The 20793-nt window shown below is 39.4% G+C and overlaps 1 protein-coding gene and 1 pseudogene across 1 annotated transcript; one reads left to right on the top strand and one right to left on the bottom strand.

Annotated features, from left to right (window-relative positions):
* Positions 1-3324: 3324 nt before the first annotated feature.
* Positions 3325-8755, top strand: KBTBD7 (kelch repeat and BTB domain containing 7). Its single transcript, XM_074329342.2, has one exon. The coding sequence runs from the start codon at positions 3631-3633 to the stop codon at positions 5668-5670; it is 2040 nt and encodes a 679-aa protein (XP_074185443.1). The 5' UTR covers positions 3325-3630; the 3' UTR covers positions 5671-8755.
* A 731-nt stretch (positions 8756-9486) lies between these two features.
* Positions 9487-9999, bottom strand: LOC109439717 (calmodulin pseudogene; annotated as a pseudogene).
* Between the last annotated feature and the right edge of the window lie 10794 nt (positions 10000-20793).

The following is a 20793-nucleotide window of genomic DNA, read 5'->3' as shown; positions in this document are numbered from 1 at the left end:
AGTGGCTCCTCCTAAAGGAGGTATAATTTACAGTAAATTAAATGCACAGATCTTAAGAGACAGTTCATTGAATTTGACAATTGCATACACCATGCAGCCATCAGCCCAATCAAGATGAGAACATTTCTATCACTCCTGAAAGTTTCCTTGGGTTCCTTTGCAGCCAATGCAGAAATCCACCAACCCACACTGGCAGCCTTTATTAGGATTTTTATTCACCATCGCTTATTTTCACTGTTTTGGAACTTAGCATAGATGGTCATACAGTATGTACTCTTGTGTATCTGGCTTTTTTTGTTCATAAAATTTTCGAAACTTGTTTACATTATTATGTGCATCAAAGTTTGTTTCTTTTTTATTTCTGACTTGCATTACATTATGAATATACCACAATTAATTTTTTTCATTCTATTGATGCACATATGTATTTACAGTTTTTGGCTATTATGGATAAGGCTACTGTGAACACTTCGTGAACATATGTTTTAATTTCCCTTGGAAATTGCAGTGAAATTATTGGGCATTTAACATTCAAAGAAACTACCAAATGGTTTTTTAAAGGGGACATACCAATTTACATTCCCATAATTAATATATGAGAGTTCCAATGGCTCCCTATAATCACCAACATTTGCTCTAATTGATCTTTTTAAGTTTAGCCATTCTTTTGGGTGTGCAGTATTTTCTCACTGTGAATTGAATTTGCATTCATGATGAACAACATTGATGGGCTTTCATTTTTATTGGCCATTGGCTTATATGTATTATGAATATTTTTTGCCAGTCTATGACTTGCCTTTTTATTTTGTTTTCATTGCTTTTAAAAAAAAAACAACAAACAACTTTTATTTAAGTGTGTTTTTCCAGGACCCGTCAGCTCCAAGTCAAGTAGTTGTTTCAATCTATTAGTGGAGGGCGCAGCTCACAGTGGCCCATGTGGGAATCGAACTGGCAACTTTGTTAAGAGCACTGCACTCTAACCAACTAAGCTAACCAGCTGCCCCTGTTTTCATTGCTTTTCCTGGACAAAGCTTGTAATCTTGAAATTCATTTTATCAGTTTTTTTTTCTTTTTTTTTTTAAGGATGGCACAGCTCACAGTGGCCCATACGGGGATCAAACCGGCAATCTTGGTGTTATTAGCACCACACTCTAACCAACTGAGCTAACCTGCCATCCCTATCAATTTTTTTAAGTGTTAATGTTTTATGTATCCTAAGAAATCTTTGCCTACCTCACAGTCACAGAGATAGTCTCCTGTGGTTTCTTCTAGAAGCTTTGTGGTTTTCAATTTTCTGTTCTACATTAAGATCCATTTCAAATTAATTTTTGTTTATGGTATAAGTTAAGGGTCAAGGTTAATTTTTTTTCACATTATGATCCAGTTGTTCCAACACCACTTGTCTAAAAGACTTTTCTTTCTCCACTGAATTTCATCGATACCAATGCTGTGTTTCTAAAATTTTAAATTCAGTTCCTCATTTGCATTGGCCACATTTCAGCTTCTCAAGAGCTACAGGTGATTTCTGGTTACCATATCAGTCGGGCAGATATTAAGTATTTGCACATCACACAAAGTTCTGTGACAGCACTGCTCTAGACCTCAGGGCACTGTGTCTACTAAATATTTCAGATTCTGTGAAAGATAATATAAACCAAATAACAAAGTATGGATTGATATAAGGAAGTTAAAAATCAATCACTTAACTTATATGAGGCATGTAGAGTAGTCAAATTCAGAGACAAAGTAGAATGGTGGTTACCAGGGGTTTTGGAGAGGGGGAAAGGAGAGTTACTGTGAATGGATACAAACTTTCAGTTTTGCAATATGAAAACAGTTCTGGAGATGGATGGTGGTGATGGTTGCAAAACAATGTGAATGTACTTAATGCCAAAGAAATGTACCCGTATGCTTCAAAATTGCTAAAATGGTAACCTATATGTTATGTATATTTTACCAATATAATTTTTTAAATTGCTGTTTTCCCCAGCTTGTGTTTAGTGCAGATGAGAAAGCAATCAGTGTCACTAATGACTTAATTCTTTCTGGTATATCTGAGGGACACCCAACGGAGGTACAGAGGAGACATTGGGGCCCTGAGCCCCACTTAATTTAATGTCTATTTCCTGGAGTTATTTCCAGTAGACCCACTTTAGCTAATAGGAAAAGAGAGAAATACAAGTTGAGAGTTATTTTCCTACTATGTGTTGTCTACATATTCGTGTAATACTAAATATTTCATTCATAATGGTGACCCATGGCAAACTAACAGCAGAAGCAGTCTAGTTTTTAAAGTTGCCAAACTGAAAAAGATCAAGTCTAAGCACTTGATTTTGACAATTTAGCTAGCAGATAACGTTGATCTATATAGCTATATCAACAATTTAGTAAAGCATCAACTCTACTACATAAATTTAAGAAATGTCAGGGCATGTATGAATACCGTGCTCTGAGGATCTTGGCTTGTGTACAATACAAGGTCTGTTTATTTAAATATTTTAATTAAAACTCTCATTAAAACTTCTTAATAAAAACAATTCCAGAATTTACAACTGATTTGTGGAAAGGAAGTGAAAGGAGCAGTATTATATGACTTGCAAACACTCATATGAAGAGGCTGGGAAAATAGTCCTGTTACCCGGGAGATGAAGTGTTGACTTGATGAGTCAACCCATTCATTTAATGCCTGATTTGCATAATTGAGGCCATCTATAATGCGGGTCCTCTGCGACCTCATTTTGTCCAAGACATATTAATGAACCTGTGGATATCGTTTAGTATTGAAACTAAATATTGTAATACACTTCACAGCCTTTCAAAAGAAGCAACACTAAAAACGGTAAATTTTCAGAAATTGCTCATGGTTTCAGATTGGGGGGGTGTCTCATTTTTCATAAATTCTAAAATAAAAGCTCACAATGACTGAATATGTACTAAGCACAGTGTAAACAATTATTGTTCTAATCAAATATTTATTGAAACTTCCTGTATCCTATGCAATTGTGTATCTCATTCCATCCAAACACAATCCTATGAATACTATTATCCCCATTTTACAAAGAAGAAGTTCTCCGGGAGAAATGACATAATTAATGAATACTGAAATGGGGCTTTTACTTTGTATTTCAAAGCCAAAGTTTTAAACCATTAAACCGAGGAGCATTAACGCTCTCTAATTCTATTAGCTGAAGCACTCCGCCCCAAGAAACCTCGCGATATTATTCAAGTTATCACTCCCAACGTGCAAAGCGGCTTACTATTGTTCAGCCTATGAGCATCTGGACTGTCCAGGCACGCCTCGAGGGCGAAAGGCAACCTGGGAGTCGTAGTTCAGACGCCTACCCATCTCGCCAGCGCAGCAGTGGCGGCTCTCTTGGTTCCAGTCAGCGGGTTCAGTGAGGGCGAGCTGAGGTGAAAAAAAAAAAAAGGGGGGGGCGCGGAACTGAAAAAGGGTGAGTAAGACACTGTCTACGCGATAAAAGGAGGCGGCACCGCTGCGTGGGGCTGAGTTTAAAAGGTGCGGCCCCTATACCGGGAAGCGCCTATCTGCGCTGGTTAGAGCAGATTGAGGCGGAGCCGGAGCTCCGTCCTTGCCCGGGTTCTCACCTCAGCGCCGCGGCCATCTCCACCATGCAGTCTCGGGAAGACGCGCCGCGCTCTCGCCGCCTCTCCAGTCCCCGTGGTGGGAGGCGGCCCAAGAGGATTTCCAAGCCCTCAGTTTCGGCTTTTTTCACGGGCCCTGAGGAGCTGAAGGACACGGCCCATTCTGCAGCCCTGCTGGCACAGCTCAAGTCCTTCTACGACGCGCGGCTGCTCTGTGATGTGACCATCGAGGTGGTGACGCCTGGCAGTGGGCCTGGCACGGGCCGCCTATTTTCCTGCAACCGTAACGTGCTGGCTGCCGCGTGTCCCTACTTCAAGAGCATGTTCACCGGCGGCATGTACGAGAGCCAGCAGGCAAACGTGACCATGCACGACGTGGATGCCGAGTCCTTCGAGGTGTTGGTCGAATACTGCTACACGGGTCGCGTGTCGCTAAGCGAGTCCAACGTGCAGCGCCTTTACGCGGCCTCGGACATGTTACAGCTCGAGTACGTGCGGGAAGCCTGTGCCTCCTTCCTAGCGCGCCGCCTTGACCTGGCCAACTGCACCGCCATTCTCAAGTTCGCCGATGCCTTTGACCATCACAAGCTGCGCTCACAGGCCCAGTCCTTCATAGCCCACAATTTCAAGCAGCTCAGCCGGATGGGTTCGATTCGGGAGGAGACTCTGGCAGATCTGACTTTGGTCCAGCTGCTGGCTGTCCTGCGCCTGGATAGTCTAGACATCGAGAGTGAGCAAACGGTGTGTCACGTGGCGGTGCAGTGGTTGGAAGCGGCTCCCAAGGAGCGGGGTCCCAGCGCTGCGGAAGTCTTCAAGTGTGTCCGCTGGACACACTTCACTGATGAAGATCAGGATTACCTGGAAGCGCTGTTAACCAAGCCCATTGTGAAGAAGTACTGTCTGGACCTTATTGAAGGGGCCCTGCAGATGCGATATGGTGACATGTTGTACAAGTCTCTGGTGCCAAAGCCAGAGTGCAGCAGCAGCTCTGTTGTTTCTGCAGCAGAAAATCCACCCCAGAGGCTGGGTGTGTGTGCCAAGGAGATGGTGATCTTCTTTGGACATCCCAGAGATCCCTTTCTCTGCTATGACCCATACTCAGGGGACATTTACACAATGCCCTCACCTTTGACCAGCTTGGCCCACACTAAGACTATCACCTCCTCAGCTGTCTGTGTCTCTCCAGACCATGACATCTATCTAGCTGCCCAGCCCAGGAAAGACCTCTGGGTGTATAAACCAGCCCAGAACAGTTGGCAGCAACTTGCAGATCGCTTGCTGTGCCGTGAGGGCATGGATGTGGCATACCTTAATGGGTACATTTACATCTTGGGTGGGCGAGACCCTATTACTGGCGTTAAATTGAAGGAAGTGGAATGCTACAGTGTTCAGAGAAACCAGTGGGCACTGGTGGCGCCTGTACCCCATTCCTTCTATTCCTTCGAATTAATAGTGGTTCAGAACTATCTTTATGCTGTGAACAGTAAGCGCATGCTCTGCTATGATCCTAGTCACAATATGTGGTTGAACTGTGCTTCTCTTAAACGTAGTGACTTTCAGGAAGCCTGTGTCTTCAATGATGAGATCTATTGTATCTGTGACATCCCGGTCATGAAGGTCTATAACCCAGCCAGGGGAGAATGGCGGAGGATTAGTAATATTCCCCTGGACTCAGAGACCCAGAACTATCAGATTGTCAATCATGGCCAAAAGTTGCTTCTCATCACTTCTACCACCCCACAATGGAAAAAAAACCGGGTGACTGTGTACGAATATGATACTAGGGAAGACCTATGGATTAATATAGGTACAATGTTAGGTCTTTTGCAGTTTGACTCGGGCTTTATTTGCCTCTGTGCTCGTGTTTATCCTTCTTGCCTTGAACCTGGTCAGAGTTTTATCACTGAGGAAGATGATGCACGGAGTGAGTCTAGTACTGAATGGGACTTAGACGGATTCAGTGAGCTGGACTCTGAGTCAGGAAGTTCAAGTTCTTTTTCTGATGATGAAGTCTGGGTGCAGGTAGCACCTCAGCGAAATGCACAGGATCCGCAGGGCTCTTTGTAAATATTTGGAAACATTACAGGTGATTCTACTGCTATGGAATGTATTTTAAAAAGATATCCTTTCCTTTTCCTGAAAAAAAAAAGTTGATTAGTACCACAGATTTGGTTTCGAAAGCGTAATGTTGAATTACTAGTGTAACGTTCCAAAATTTAAAAACAGTCCACAAAATTAACCTATATAATAATTTACTGTGCTAAAAGTCGAGATTAAAATATGCAAAAAATGAAGTGTACAATTGATTAAAATGCTTGGTGGTTTTTTCATTGTTCAAGTATTCATTGTACCGGTGAATTGTTATAGTTAGTTACACTGCTTATATTTTGGTTATCTAATTTAGTCTTCAGTTAACTTTTTAATTCTATTTAGTGCCACGAAGCATTTAACTTTTTAAGTTTTATAATAGAAAATTGGACTAGAAATTGTTGCTATGGTTTTGAAGGTTTATATTTTCCTTCAGAATAATGAAAATAGATTTACCAAATTCTAAAGTAGTCAGTTTTTAGTATTCTAGGTTAATAAATAGTTTGTTAAATTTGGTTTCATTTTCTTTTGCAAAGGAAAGAAATTGAACATACAAAGGTTATTAAATAGCGATTTCATTTTGATATAGTGCAGAATGGTCTTAAGAGCTCACAGAAAATAAAAATAAATCAGGATTCCACTGTTTTAAAAGAAATTTAGCTTCTAATTTTGGAATATAAAATGTATATTTAATAAATGTGACCATTTTTAAATCTAAAACACATCCATTCTGGTAGTGTCACCAATTATTTAAACACCCTTCTAAACCAAAAGAGAAATAAGTAACTTAATTTGTAAGTTCATATTTCTATCTCTCCCTGATACATGCTTCATTGAATTAGAGGAACAATCCTTTTTTTCATTGGACATTTGATTGGGTAACAGAAATTTTTATCCATTGGTCATGCCTTGTCTTAAAAATTTTATAAGCGTTCCTAAAATAATTTGTCTGTATGGTTTGGTGTTTGTCTTAGAGGATTCTTCAGGATGAGGTGATTTATTCTTTACTGTTTTGTGAGGTAATATTGGTTTTGAAAATATGTATAAGCTAAAAACAGTATTTTATTGAGAGGAGTAGTTATTGTGTCTATCAACTATAAAATTAATTGCCAGCAGAGAACTTTAAAACTTTAAGCTGTGTATAGAACAGTTTTGTGTAGCGTTGAAATATTCTGTCAGTTTTGTAAGTAACTATAAATGATTATCAGCTTGAAGGTATTTTTGTATTAAAAGTTGACAGTTAAAGAACACAGTGGATGATGGCATTTGGGGCCAATAGTGAAAATATATTTCCTCTAAAGTATTTCCCTAAGCAGTGCTACGTACACATGTTTATTTTATTAGGGTATTTGTATCTGCTCTGTATTTCTCTGTGAACCATGCTGTAGTCTTTGTTATTTGTGTTTGTTTTCTTTTGTTTGTTTGTTTTTGTATCACCATGATGTAAGGGAAAGTCCAGAGTAGAAACGAAATTGCACAAACACGACATTGTTAAATACATGAACACACAGGTGCTTACCTTTTGAGGGTCTGTAAATACATACGATTGTCATAATATACATGATAAATGGTGTACATATACAAATGTTTATGGTTATAAGTTTTTCTATACCCACTTAGAATTATTCTATCTTGAATCTTTGTTGAACAACATGCTAACTCCTCTTCTGTGTTTATTCTCTACTGACTGAATGCTGACATTTCTTATTACCCTGGCAGAGTATCTAGGAGTGTGCTCTGGGATGGGGAACTGAATTTTGAATGAAAAAAGAGTGACAGAGAAAAGATTAAAACAAAACAAACACACAGATAATTTCTTTTTTAGCTATTTTAATTAGCTATTTGAAGAGTCCACAAGACATTCCTGTTTAACATTATTTCTAGTGAAATAAAGCAAGTATGCTTTAGTGGCCTGAGCTCACTTTTGTTCCATTTGATATCAGGGATGGTACTAAGCACTGCTCATCACATAGAAAGCTATTTCTCAGTAGTGTTAGTTTTTGGCCACCTTTTCTTCACCATTAACTTCTTGTTGATAGCTTTTTGTTTTGTAAGGTGAAATAGGACAATGCTTAATTACCTTAACCAGATTATTCATCTGCAGAATTAAGGTATGCAACCGACTGATACAAGACAGATTGTCTAAATTGTCATTCTCAACCTTTTAGTTATAAGCTAGTAATTAGTAATGTTTGGTTTACAAAGAGGTTTTCTTAGTAAGGATTTTGGTTTTGTGATATGCTTGTGAATTAGGGAATAGATGTTAATCATTATTTTAAAGATAAGTGATCTGTACATGGTTAGTTTCAAATAAAACTGGCACTAGAACCCAGGTCTTCTGACCTCTTAATTTAGTGTTTCAGCTGAATGTATGAAAGCCTTACTCATGCAGTAAGTGACCCAACGAACAGTGTTGAAATCCCTTCCTGACAGGAAAGCACCTTTGTCTTAGTTTTACAATTAATTGGCACATCTTTTAACAAATGCTCAGTAGGTCATTTTCGGGACTACTATCTGTAAGACTCAAAATAATCTTAATTATTTTTTGTATCTGTGTGCCTCTAGGGAATTCAAATTATTTCAATACTTAAAATTTGAATAATAAATGGCATTAGTGTTCCCAAAGGGGTAAAATAAAAGGCTAATTTTTAGCAAATATCTTGTTTAATTTGGGTTTAGGATTAAATTTAAATTGTTAATCACTGCTCAGTAAACTAGGAACCAGTGCTTTGCCTGGTGTCATTTTTATCAATTTGTACTGAAACGAGGAAAAAATGTAAAACACAATGAATGAGTTATAAACTAAAATTATTTAATTGAATTTGTTTTAATGTTCATACATTGGAAATATAAAAAGTTTGCAGCTCTATGTCAATCCCCTAAACTTTGAAAGAAAGTTTACTTGTCTTTGAAATGCTCAAGTGTGATAACCAGAATGTAGACATCTACAGTCTGCTTTAGATTTGAACTCCTGGAAGCATTTTATGTTGTGTGCTTCTTTTTTTAAGTTAATGGTCTTTTTCTTGGGAAAAAAAATAAAAAGATTAGCATTTACAACTTGGAATGAACGTAAATTGTAATTTCTTGAACAGCAGTGTTGATGGTTGTGCTGATGTCCACAGCTACAACCATTTGCTGCCTCCAAGGCATGGTTCAGAAGGGTTTAAAAACAGGGTCCAAAGATGCTTTCTTGGTGAAAGTTTCTTTTTCAAAATGTGTATGAACAGTAACAGCCTGACACCCATTTCACTCTAGTACAATGCAGACAACGCAAAACCCACACACAAGGGCATGCCATCAGGGTGAGTCACCGTCAACACGGATCGCGGCCCATGGAAGGAAGTCCAAGAGGACCATCCTGCTAATGGGGCGGCGTCAGCCATGTTTCTACACAAATCCTGAGGTAAACCAATTTTAAATGTATTTGCTTTCAGTAACCAGCTATGATGATGTATGCTAACAAACTGAACTAGAACCCATTTGGATAGGTTTTGAATTTGTTTTTCCATTTTTCATTTTTAATACAAATATCTGACTGTGTTCAATTGTCAAGCTGCTTGCATAAAAAACTGACCAGTCCGTATTAATCATTAGCAAATGGAACTGCAAGGAGCCCACTAAGTCTTCCCTCTCATTAAGGTAGTACAAGTATTTATGTTATAAAATGGATGGGTAGCTTGATCTTTAGGTACACAACCACCAACTCATACATGCAGGTTTTTTGTATGTGTGGACAGAAGATAATTTTGACATTCAGTTTTACTATATAGAAACAATGAATAAATGATTTTTTTTTCAAAAGGTAAATAAAAGATTCAATTTGATTCTTGTAGAGGGGGGAAGTGGGTTGAAAATAGGTCTGCATTTTGCAAGCATCATCTGGACGAAGTCTTCATAGTTGACTTGTCCATCTCCATTGATATCTGCTTCTCTGATTATTTCATCTCTTTCATCTGTTAGTTTTTGGTGAAGTTTGTCATGATCTGACTCACTTCTGCTACACTGATAATAACCATTATCATCCTTGTCAAAGACTTGGAATGCCTTGTGGATTTATTCTTCACTATTCGTATCTTCATTTTTCTAACCATCATAGTCAAAACTTTCGGGAAGTTGATGGCGCCATGACCGTCAGCATCGACTTCATTGGTCATCGTGCCATTCAGCTTCTGTTGGGTTCTGACCCAGTGGCCTCATCACAGTTCCAAGTTCCTTTGTTGTGATGGTGCCATCACCATCTTTGTCAAATAGGGAGAAAGCTTCCTTGAATTCAGCAGTCTGTTCTTGGGTCAGCTGATCAGCCATAGTGCTAGTGAAGGATGCAAGAGCAGAGGGACAGAGGGTGGCTGCACCAGCACAGGAGCTGGGACGCAGGGGTGTCTCCCTGCTGCTTCTAAGACACTGCACGCTGAGCACTGTGCCACTGCTGCTGCCACTGCAGCCTGCACTGCTGCCCCACCGGTTGCATGCTTGTCAGCTGTTCTACTTTGCCTGTATCCTCTCATCGGGTCTCTCCCATTCTTAAAATCTTCAACACCTTTTTATCATTACAACTTTAAAAGAATATTCATTATAGCAAATGTGATAAAACAAATATGAAAGTATCAGGAGGAAAATTATTTATAGAAAATATGACTACCAATCTCAAGAGAATTAACTGATAAGCTAATTTTAGAATCATCAAGATGGTTAAATGTATACAAACCAGTTTTTTAGTGAAGGGAAAAAAAGATAGTGTTCACAGAATTTACCAAGTCTTAGTGCCAGTTAGGCAGTAGCTTTTGTGCCCTCTCCTTGACTTTGGGCCATTTGGTCACCCAGCTCTATCCCATCAGCTCCTGTCTTGCTCATTTCTTTAACCTTGTGGACTAAACATGTTCCAAGACCAGAGAGTGTAGGGAACAGATGTTGTTGCATGCCATTCCCTTCATTTTTGAGACATTTTCTCAGAAACCATCCTACTCTGGGCAGTTACCTCTCTCCAGTGGAATCAACCTTTCATATTCTCACCTCCGAAGCAATTTTACCTGCTTACAACCACCATATCTTAATCAGGAATATTTTGGTGGTCAAACTGTTCCTTAATTCTGGAGAAACTAGCAAATGGCAATGACTCTTTAGGGCACAGCCTGATCCAGAGACTCAATTACATTATGGCTTTCTTTGTGCAGAGAAGATAACATGGGTCAATGTTTTCCTCTCACTTTATACATTAGTTAGGATCTAGGTGTGGTTGTGCAAAGGGAAGTTGTGCACATAGCTTCCAGTCACATGACATTGGCCAGATCTTAATTACGTGGTCACACTTTGCTGCAAAGGTGCTTGGGAGACGCAATCTTTATTCTGGGTCAACAGGTATCTAGTAAAAATTCAGAGGTTCCTTCTTGTAGAATGCGGAGGAAGGACATTGTGGTATAAATAGCAATCTCTACTACACCATCGGTCTGACGAGATTTTCTCATGTGACAGCCAAAATGATTGCCAGGACTTCCAAGACCCACATCCTACCAGCCTCGAAAACCCAGAAAAAGGCAGTATTTTCTCTGGCAGATAATTCTGGAGTGGCCTAGAACTCCGAATAGCCAAGTTTGATCACTTGTGATAGATGAAGTTGGGGGATGAAAATGCTGAGGTAGACAGACAGGTAAGAAAATAACCTCAGTAAGGGTTTACAGTTCCTATGTGGCAGACGACAGAGACAGTAGAGTCCCAAAGATGGGAATGTTCTGGGTGTAGCATGTATTTTGTTTTGACCTAATCCTAGGATGTGAGGGGAAATGGGATGGGAGCAAGCTGGCAAAGTTGGTAAGCATCAGATCTTGAAGACTTTTTATGCCATGCCAAAGAGTTGACTTTTTTTTTTTTTTTTTTTTTTGCATACCATGTGAATTCACTGACAATTTTTAAGTAGGGACTTGACACAATTGAATATTTTTTATTGCGACTCTTCACCTGGATATATTGACAGTGCAAGACTATAGGGGCAAGAATCGTTAAAGGACTGCTGTTACAGTCTGGACAATGAGATGATGTGGCACTCAATGGGTTTGATGAGAAAGGAACACATATGAGTGGTTAAAGATGTTGAACTAGACCTATCTAGTATGTTTGGGGAGGCGGGAGCTGCAGGGTATACAAGAAAGGAAGGACCATAAGCTATTTCCCAAGTTTCTTGCTTGTATATTGTATTTAAGGTATAGGCCAAACATTTACACCAAAGAGGCCCTAAAATACAAGATAGAAACTTGCTTCTCTCCATTCAGTCCAGCAGTGAACAGTCAACTGCTGGCAGGGTGGTTCTGCCTGATGAGGTTGTTCCTGAACCCAGGTTCCTTTATTATTCTCCCCCCCAACCCTAGTGAGTTGTCCTCATCTTCAGGAGCTAAGCACACTCACCAGAATTATATTTCTAGGTTGTAGTCTGCAGGAAAGGGGAAAGAGGAAATGGAGGACAAAGAAACATTCCTTTTTAGAGGACTTTTACATCACTTTTGCCATTTTTCCGCTGGGCAGAACTGAACCATAGCACCACCTCCAGCTGCAAGGTCAACTAGGAACTGTTGTTATCAGATGGGTAGCTATTAGATGAATTCTATTATTAAATATATTAGTAAGCTAATATATTTTAATATAGAAGTGTCCAGGCTTCCTGTATCCAAGTGCAGACAATTCACAACACCATGCAGGCTTTATTGCTAGGACGGTCATTTCAAATCTGTCTAATCCTTCCACAATAAATTCACAGCTAAACGTTAAATTCCATATACTGCTGGATAATGACTTTTCACAAGCAAATGTGTCCCAAGTGCCTGTAACACCACACACACACACACACACACACACAGTCTCATCACATCCTTGCCATTAAGTCCTGTCTCCTAGAAATGGTAGGAATTAAGCCTCCAGACTGCCAGGGTTCTCTCCTTAAATGCCTAAGCTCTTTTCCAATCCTCTCTCCTTTTCTGGGAACCTACCAGCCTATCCCTCTCATTCATCCCACAGCCAAACAGCTCTTACTAATTACTAATAGGGAAAAGAAGAGAATGAAATGGGGGCAATTAGCAATCTCTGTCACAATGACCCAGTAAATAGTGCTATTATTCAGTGAGTTTGAGAATATAGGAGTCAGATTAGACTTGGGGACACTAGCTGAGGCATGTGATGTCCCATGTCACATCCTTTTGGCCAGCCTCTGATTTCAGCTGCAACTATGGTGGACACTCTAAGACCATGGTAACAGGCAGCTTTGCTTTTCTGACTCGGGGCTTTCTCTGAAGGCTCTTTCTCTTGGGCAATACTCCGCAACCACAGAACAGGAGCTCAAGGGGGAAGTTAGTGCTCCTGGGCAGTCCTCAAGTAATGGAGAGTGGGGATTGGCAGATATGTGCCTCAGCATCCCAACTTTAAAAAAGGGACAATTCTGAAATGCACTCTGCATGGATCCATAGAGGGTCCCTGCTGGATTGAACCCTAGTCTCCCACAACAGTAATCAACTCAGTAATACCTTTTCTGTATCACTTTCAGGATATGGCCAACCATATCACATCAAGGAATTTGATTTGGCAATTAGAGGGTCATTGGTGGTATTTTGCAAAGAAGTTTCAATCTGAATATTTGCTTGGGGGGCAACAGCCTGGTAAGAATGGATTAGAATGAGTGAGATGAAACTTTAGTTAACCATGTACCAAATATGAGTTTACCCAGCTTTTAAAGGGCATAGGCAAATTCAAGCCTCATAGCTCCTCTTGTAACATGACAACAACAGCAATTCATGTTTTTATTAAATGTCGTGTCCCGCGTGACGAGAGTTGTGGGGAGGCAGGAGGGCGGCACAGGGTTAAGAAAGACAGTAGCCATTAATAGACTGCAAGCGGGGCCAAGGGACTCCAGCCTCAAGTCCCAAACTGGGCCTACCCATAGCTTTTATTAGTTAGGTGGGGAAGTAAAGGAGATAAAGCTTGTCAATCTCAAGATCTGTGAATCCCATACATTATAATAGGAAACTGATTCAAGCCAATCACCCTTGCCTGCAGGCAGCTGCACCATAAGTCTCAGGATGTATGTACTTCCCCAAGGGACAAAACCTATATGCATATGAATAGATGGAGAGCACATCATTGAATCTCTTCCCCTGCAGGTTGTGGGCAGGAATGCAGCCACAGAGGCAGAGGCTCCCCTTAGCCGGGGGAAGGTGGGGGACTGTGCCCACCTCTATCAACCCTGTGGATTCTCCTGTTGGTCCCCACGTGGCTTTGCCTGGCTTGGGTTGCTCCCCCTCCTCGCCCCCCGCCCCCGTGGGGAGTCTTACCCGTCATTGGCTGCCCAGCCATATTTTGGGGCCAAACAGGGAGACATAAGGTGTAAGCACAAAGGTGAAGCAAAGTCCCTGAAAGGATCCGTCTCACAGACTCCTTTCTTTAGGGGCAGGTACAAGGAAACAGACGGGTAGGCTGCTGTGTGGCAAGAATTAAATATATGTTGCCAGAAATGTTGAACCTGAATTTAATTAAGCCATTAGAACAAACTTCCAATTTACAGGAAAGACAGCAGCCAGAAGGACAAATTAAAAACACCATGAAGAAGCAGTCAGCCAAGTCCAGTAGGTGGGGCATCCAGCAGGATAACTGGCACCATGTCAACAGTAATTGTGTTGCGGAAAAGCGGCGGGGACCAAGAAACTCACGCAGCACGCAGAGATCAGGGAGAACAAAGCTTTATTTCGCTGGTGGGCTCAGCGGGATCATTCCCAAAAGAATGAGCACTCACTGGGGTCGGGCGTTTTGTTTTATAACGTTAGGCTTCCGGGTTTGGGAGGGGGTTCACGCCATTGCTATTGCGGCGCTAAGGGATTGGTTAAAGCTGGCCGGGGTGCCAGGGAAGTCCGTCCCTGACAGCTGTGATTGCTAGATACTGCTCTGGCGGAAAAGCCCCTAACGGCTGTGCCCGCAGGAAAACTGTTTTTACAAGATATCAGAGGAGGGAGGAGGACGGGAAAGCTCCTAACGGCTGTGCTCATAGGGAAGAAAACCTGCTCTAACAATTGATCTTCCCTCACATGTTAAGATGTGAGAAAGTGGAAACAGCAAGCATAGGATATTCTTTGGAAGGCAATGGGCAAGTACCTAGTGAGGGAGAGAATATCGAGGTTGTGTTTTTGGTTGCTGTAGTCTTAAACCCTTTACTGGGCTCAGGCATAAAGCCATTCATTAGAGAGAATAATGAGGGCCCTGGGCCGCCTATAAGTTCATGGGAAGGGAGGAGATGGACCAAAGCACAAGTGGCAGGATGACACCTGAACAGGAGCCAGGACCCTTTTCCCAAACCTGGAGGAAGAAAGTGGGGGAGGGCATATAGATGGAGATGAATTTCTAGGTATGGTTTTGGATTTCAGGTAGCTTATGCCTCTAATCTTAATTCTTTCTTTGAATTAGGATGCAAGGTTTTCTGCTGAAAGAAAAAGAGCAGCATGGGGAAGGATACTTGAGAGAGTGGACCTCTTAACTGGTAAGCTTTGTGAGAACAGGAGGAATACGATCTACTTTGTCTTTCTCTCATAACACCAACCAAAGTGCCTCGAACAGAGTTGAAAAACATTTAAGACTGGAAGTGTTATTGTAAAATAGAACTGCACATATCCTAGATTGAAACAATCTAAGGTATATATTGCTAAAATTTCTATTTTTAAAATAGTCCTTAAATGGCTTGAATTTCTGTGTATCATTCTTGATCACTAGGTAATTCTTAATTTTTTTGTCAGTTACACTCATAGAATATTAGAGCCCAGTTTTCTTACTTAAACCCAAAGAACTTTAAATAATATACCAACGGTCACACTACTAATTATTAGTAAAATCAGAATTACTACTGTGTTTCTTGTCTGTAAATCAGGGCACTTTCTAGTATGCTCTCTGCCTTCCACTTAGCATTTATGATGAAATCTACATCATCTTTCCAATGTGTACACCATCTCAAACATAGGACTTGGAAAGTAAAATTGCTATTATTCTGCTTGAGGTTTATTTGGTCCTCCAATCATGTGATACAATTTAGGACACTTAGCACTGCTTACTAAGAACTCTGAATAAAGAGAGTCCAGACTTGAAGCAAAGTCATCTTAGTACAACTGAGAAAAGAAATAAAAAATTGTCTTTAGTTCAAAATAAAACCCAAGAAAACCTCCATGATCAAAGTGTAAGTTTTAATATATTTAAACATAGTATTTTTAGTATTATATTATGCTTATAGTTTTAGTATTGTATTAGGTATTTATACTATTTGTATTTTTAGTATTATATTTTGACCATTTGAGTTCAGATAAAGTAATCTCAATCAGAGCATTGAGCTAATTTCATAATTATCAAGTTGTTGTTTTTTAAATTCACAGTTATGGTACTAAATATGTCAAGGTAATAATAAGGAATGCTTCTCCAAATACTACCTCTGTTCTCTGTACTTGCCAAATACCAGTTGAATGTAGATTTAAGGAATGAAAAGTAGCCTCTAAATTTGAATCAATTTGCATAGTATTGTTGTTCTAATTTAAATATATGATCATGTCATATTTTATTTCAAAATATAATCTAAACTTATCAAAAATCTGTGCACATTTATTATCATGAAGTTTTGAATTGTAGCTAGAATCAACCTTAAAGTTGCCATATGATTAATTCTTGGAGTCTCTGAAATGTCAAAGATTCTCTGTATAGTCAGTTCCTGATTTTCTGGAAACTCAGGTCCATTTTTTTCTCCCATGTTGGCTATCTACTGGCTCTGTGAATGTTCAAGAAAAGAGAATAGGAATCAACCAACTGTATTACTTGTCAGGAGATTCAAAAGATTAAGGAAAAGGTGAGGCACAACCTAGTGTTTAAAATAAGATCCCTGTAAGATAGGGGAAATATTCATTTTTCTGCATGTGGTAATCCAGTTTTCCCAACCCCATTTGTTGAAGAAAATAGCCTTTCCCCATGTGGTGCTTTTGGCTTGCTTATAAAATATTAGTTGACCATATATGTGGGGGCTTATTTCTGGGCTCTCAATTCTGTTCCGTCGATCTATATGTCAATATCATATTGTGTTAATTACTGTAGCCTTGTAATACAGTTTGAAATCAGGAAGTGCTTACACTACTCATAAAAATTAACTTGAACTGGATTAAACATATAAACATAAGACGTGATACTGTAAAACTCCTAGAAGAAAACAAAGGAAAGAAGCTTCTTGACATTAGTCTTGGCAATGATTTTTTCTTTCTTTTTCTTTTTCTTTTTTGGATATGACACCAAAAGCACAAGCAACAAAAGCAAAAATCAATGAGTGGGACTTCATCAAACTAAAAAGCTCCTGCATAACAAAAGAAACAATTAAGAAAATGAACAGGGGGCAGACGGGTGGCTCAGTTGGTTGGAGCATGAGCTCTGGGCAGTGGGGCTATCTGGTTTGATTCCTGCATGGGCCAGCGAGCTGCTCCCTTCGCAACTAGAATGAAAGTCAATGAGCTGCCGTTCAGCTTCTGGGTGGCCAGATGGCTCAGTTGATTGGAGCATGGGCTCTCAACCACAAGGTTGCCGGTTGGACTCCTCATCTCTGGTGGGCTGTGCCCCCTGCAACTAACAACGGCTGCTGGACCTGGAGCTGAGCTACACCCTCCATGGCTGGGATTGAAAGGACAATAACTTGACTTGGAAAAGTCCCGGAAGTACACACTGTTCCCCAATGAGGTCCTGTTCCCCTTCCCCAATAAAATCTTTAAAAAAAAAAAAAAAAAAAAAAAAAAGAAAGAAAAGAAAAAAGAAAATGAACAGGCATCCTATGGATATGGGAGAAAATATTTGCAAACCATATAGCTGATAAGATGTTAATATCCACAATATACACAAAAAATAAGAACTCCTACAGCTCAAAATAAAAAACAAGGAATTCAATTAAAAAATGGGCAGAAGAACTGAATAGACATTTTTCCAAAGAAAACATCAAAATGGCCAACAGGTACATGAAAAGATGGTCAACATCACTAATCATTAGAGAAATGCAAATCAAAACCACATGAGATATCACCTCATACCTGTTAGAATGGCTGTCATCAAGAAGACAAAAGGTAACAAGTGTTGGTGAGGATGTGGAGAAAAGGGAACCCTCGTGCACTGTTGACGGAATGAATTGCAGGTTGGTCCATCTACTATGGAAAATACTATGAGGATTCCTCAAGAAATTAAAAAGAAACAATTAACAAAATTAAAAGGCAACCTATGGAATGTGAGAGAATATTTGCAAACCGTATATTTGATAAGAGTTTTATATCCAGAATATACCAAGAACTCCTACAACTCAATAACAAAAAACAAGCAATCTGATTTAAAATTTTAAAAATGGGCAGAGGAATTCAATAGGTATTTATAGATGTACATACGGATGGCCAATAGACATATGAAAAGATGCTCAACATCACTAATTATCAGAGAAATGCAAATAAAAATCACAATGAGATATCACCTCCTACCTATCAGAATGGCTATCATCAATAAATTAACAAACAACAAGTGTTGGCGATAATGTGGAGAAAAAGGAACCCTCATGCACTGTTGGCAGGATTGCAGACTGGTGCAGCCATTATGAAAACAGTATGGATGTTCCTCAAAAAATTAAAAATAGAATTACCTTATGACCCAGCAATTCCACTCCTGGAAATATATATCCCAAGAAATCCAAAACACTAATTCAAGAAGATATATGCATCTCTATGTTCATTGCAGCATTATTTACAATAGACAAGATGTGGAAGCAACCTAAGTGTCCATCGATAAATGATTGGATAAGGAAAAGATGATACACAAACACGCGCACGCACACACACAAAGGAATATTACTCAGCTATAAAAAACAGAATGAAATCTTACCACTTGTGACAACATGGTTGGGCCTAAGAGAAATAAGTCAAAGAAAGAAAGACAAACATCATATGATTACATCTATGTGTGGAATCTCAAGAAGAAAATAAATGAACAATCACAGCAGAAGCAGACTTACAGATACAGAGAACAAACTGATGGTTGCCAGATAGGAAGGGGGTTGGGAGGTTTAGTGAAAAAGGTGAAAGGATTAAGAAGTACAGATTGGTAGTTACAAAATAGCCATGGGATGTAAAGTAAACCATAGGGAATATAGTTAATAATATTGTCATAACTATGTATGGTGCCATGTGGGTACTAGACTAATCAGAGGGATTACTTCGTGAATTATATAAATGCCTTGCCACTATGCTGTACACTTGAAATTAATAAAATATTCAATATCACTGTAATTGGAAACTAAAAAGAAAAAAAAAGAAAAATAGCTAAATCTCTCCCCAACTCCTCGGGAGCATGGAAATTCAGTAGTTTCACAACTATGTACTGTGGCTATGAAAAACAGCAGCTTAGCAGCCACTGGAGGGAAGAGAATGGACTTAGAGCTCCCAAAAAGCCTTATCCCCAGAGCACTTTCAGTAGTTGGCCTGTCCGATAGCTCCCTTCAAAGCTCCATTATTGGGACTTGTCTTTATTTGAACTATTTCAGAATACACTCTATGAAAACTGTTCAACATTTGTCAAAAAAAAAAAAAAGGCAAGAAAGGAAAATGAAAAATCAGTGACACAACAAAAGAAAAACAGATAAATTGGACTTAATCAAAATTAAACTTTTGTTTTTTTTATATGATGTCATCGGTAAAGTGAAAAGACAACCCACACAAAGGGAGAAAATACTGACAAATTATATACCTGATAAGAGTCTTGTGTCTAGAATATGTAAAATATTCATATAATTCAATAATAAAAATACAAATAATCCAGTTGACAATAGAGAATGGATTTGTACAGACATGTTTCAAAGAAGATTATACAAATGACCATCAAGCTACATGAAAATATACTCAACATCAATAGTCATTCGGGAACTACAAATCAAAACCATGGTAAGATACCACTTCACATCCATTTGGATTACTATATTTAAAAATAAAACAACAAAAAAAACCACAGAAAATAACCACGAGGTTGCCGGTTCAACTAAAACCCTCATACCCTGCTGGTGGGATGTAAAATGGTGCAGTTGTTTTAGAAAACAGTTTGCAATTCCTCAAAATGCTGAACATTGAGTTACCATGTGACCCAGCAATTCCATTCCTAGGTATATATCCAAGAGCACTGAAAACATGTCCGAAAAAAAACTGGTACACAAATGTTCATAGCAGCAGCATTCATAACTAGCAAAAAGTAGAAAAAAATACAAATACCCATCAACTGATAAATGGATGAAAAACTGTCAATATCAATGCAGTGGAATATTATTTGACCATAAAAAAGAATAGAGTTACAACATGGATGAACCTGGAAAACATGATTTAAGTGAAAGAAGCTAGACACAGAAGGACACATAGTGTATGATTCCATTTACATGAAATATCCAGAATAGGCACACCCATTGAGACAGAAAGTAGATTAGTGGTTACCAACGACTGAGAGACGGGGCATACAGAGGGTTAGGAGGAAAGGAATAGTGACTGCTAATAAGTATGGAGTTTCTTTGGGGGGCAATGAAAATGTTTTGGAATTAGTGGTGATTGTTGTGCAGCTATCTAAATAGTTTGATATGAAATGATATCCATTGAAAAAAACACAAACACTAACAATTGTCACCCCAATAAATTTAATAAAATAAAATTTAAAAAAAAAAAAAAGAAAAAAACACAAACAACGCTTATCTTAATGTTGAATCCACCCAATTTCAGGGGAATTCAAGCCAAAATAATAATAGTAATGCTTCAATTAGCATTGTGTTTCTTAAATTATTTTTATTAATAAAGGCTGTAAAATGGGCCAGCCTGGTGGCTCAGGCAGTTGGAGCTCCATGCTCCTAACTCCGAAGGCTGCCAGTTCGATTCCCACATGGGCCAGTGGGCTCTCAACCACGAGGTTGCCGGTTCAACTGCTTGAGTCCTGCAAGGGATGGTGGGCTCCGCTCCCTGCAACTAATATTGAACACAGCACCTTGAGCTGAGCTGCCTCCTGGATGGCTCAGTTGGTTGGAGCGCAGACTCTCAATCACAAGGTTGCCAGTTCGAT

This window comes from Rhinolophus sinicus, chromosome 16 (genome assembly GCF_057876585.1).
Source record: "Rhinolophus sinicus isolate RSI-liver-muscle chromosome 16, RSI-T2T, whole genome shotgun sequence".
NCBI classification, from domain to species: domain Eukaryota; kingdom Metazoa; phylum Chordata; class Mammalia; order Chiroptera; family Rhinolophidae; genus Rhinolophus; species Rhinolophus sinicus.
Note: the sequence above shows the minus strand (reverse complement) of the source record. Positions and strands in the feature narration are given on the sequence as shown.